This window comes from Bison bison, unplaced genomic scaffold, assembly GCF_000754665.1.
Source record: "Bison bison bison isolate TAMUID 2011002044 unplaced genomic scaffold, Bison_UMD1.0 scf7180017862642, whole genome shotgun sequence".
In the NCBI taxonomy this organism is placed as follows: domain Eukaryota; kingdom Metazoa; phylum Chordata; class Mammalia; order Artiodactyla; family Bovidae; genus Bison; species Bison bison.
Window position 1 is genome coordinate 4,852 of NW_011493214.1, and position 1,112 is coordinate 5,963.

General features: G+C 36.0%; 1 protein-coding gene across 1 annotated transcript; it reads left to right on the plus strand.

Moving 5' to 3' along the window:
* Window positions 1-4: 4 nt before the first annotated feature.
* On the plus strand, window positions 5-1,109 carry CYLC1 (cylicin, basic protein of sperm head cytoskeleton 1; the record flags this gene model as incomplete). Its single annotated transcript, XM_010832875.1, has 1 exon — window positions 5-1,109. A coding segment is annotated over one exon (1,105 nt), but the record flags the coding sequence as incomplete, so codon positions are not given.
* Between the last annotated feature and the right edge of the window lie 3 nt (window positions 1,110-1,112).

Sequence of the window (1,112 nt, forward strand, 5' to 3'; positions counted from 1 at the left end):
AAAGTCCATCTATTAATTTAATCGTCAGGAGACAGGCCTCATTCAGACATCCTTATACTCATATAACCCATTCTAAAAAGGCAGAATCTAAAAAGTACAAAGATGACAAAAAAGAAACAGCTTTGAAGAAAATTTCCAAGAAAGATACAGGCCCACATGAAGTAGATGAGAAACCTAAAAGAAGAAATAAAGCAGATAAAACTCCATCAAAATCATCACATGGAAGTCAACTATCTAAGAAGTCAAAGTCCAAATCAGAAACAAACCCAGAATCCAAAGATTCTATATCAGTTTCAATAAAGCATCAAAAAAAAGAAAAGAGATATTCAAAAGATTCCAAGGAGATGGATTTTGAATCCACAAGTACGAAGAAGTACTCTAAGAGCTCAAAGAATAATTCTGATGCCATATCAGAGACTTGCTCAAAAAATAGTTCAAATGTGGGTTTAATGGTGCATTTAGGGGAATCGGATGCTGAATCCATGGAATTTGATATGTGGTTAAAGAATTATTCACAGAATAATTCAAAGAAGCCAACAAAGAAGGATGCAAAAAAAGATGCAAAGGGGAAGGGCTCTGATGCTGAATCTGTAGATTCAAAAGATGCAAAGAAAGATGCAAAGAAAGATAAGAAGGGTGCAACAAAAGACACCAAGAAAGGTGCAAAGAAGGATACAGAGTCTACTGATGCAGAATCTGGAGACTCAAAGGATGCAAAGAAAGGCAAGAAAGAGTCAAAGAAAGATAAGAAAAAGGATGCTAAGAAGGATGCTGCATCTGATGCAGAATCTGGAGACTCAAAGGATGCAAAGAAGGATTCGAAAAAGGGCAAGAAAGATTCAAAGAAAGATAATAAGAAAAAGGATGCTAAGAAAGATGCAGAGTCTACTGATGCAGAATCTGGAGACTCAAAGGATGCAAAGAAAGATTCAAAAAAGGGCAAGAAAGATTCAAAGAAAGATGATAAGAAAAAGGATGCCAAGAAAGATGCAGAGTCTACTGATGCAGAATCTGGAGACTCAAAGAATGCAAAGAAAAATTCGAAAAAGGGCAAGAAAGATGATAAGAAAAAGGATGCCAAGAAGGATGCTGTGTCTACTGATGCTGATTCT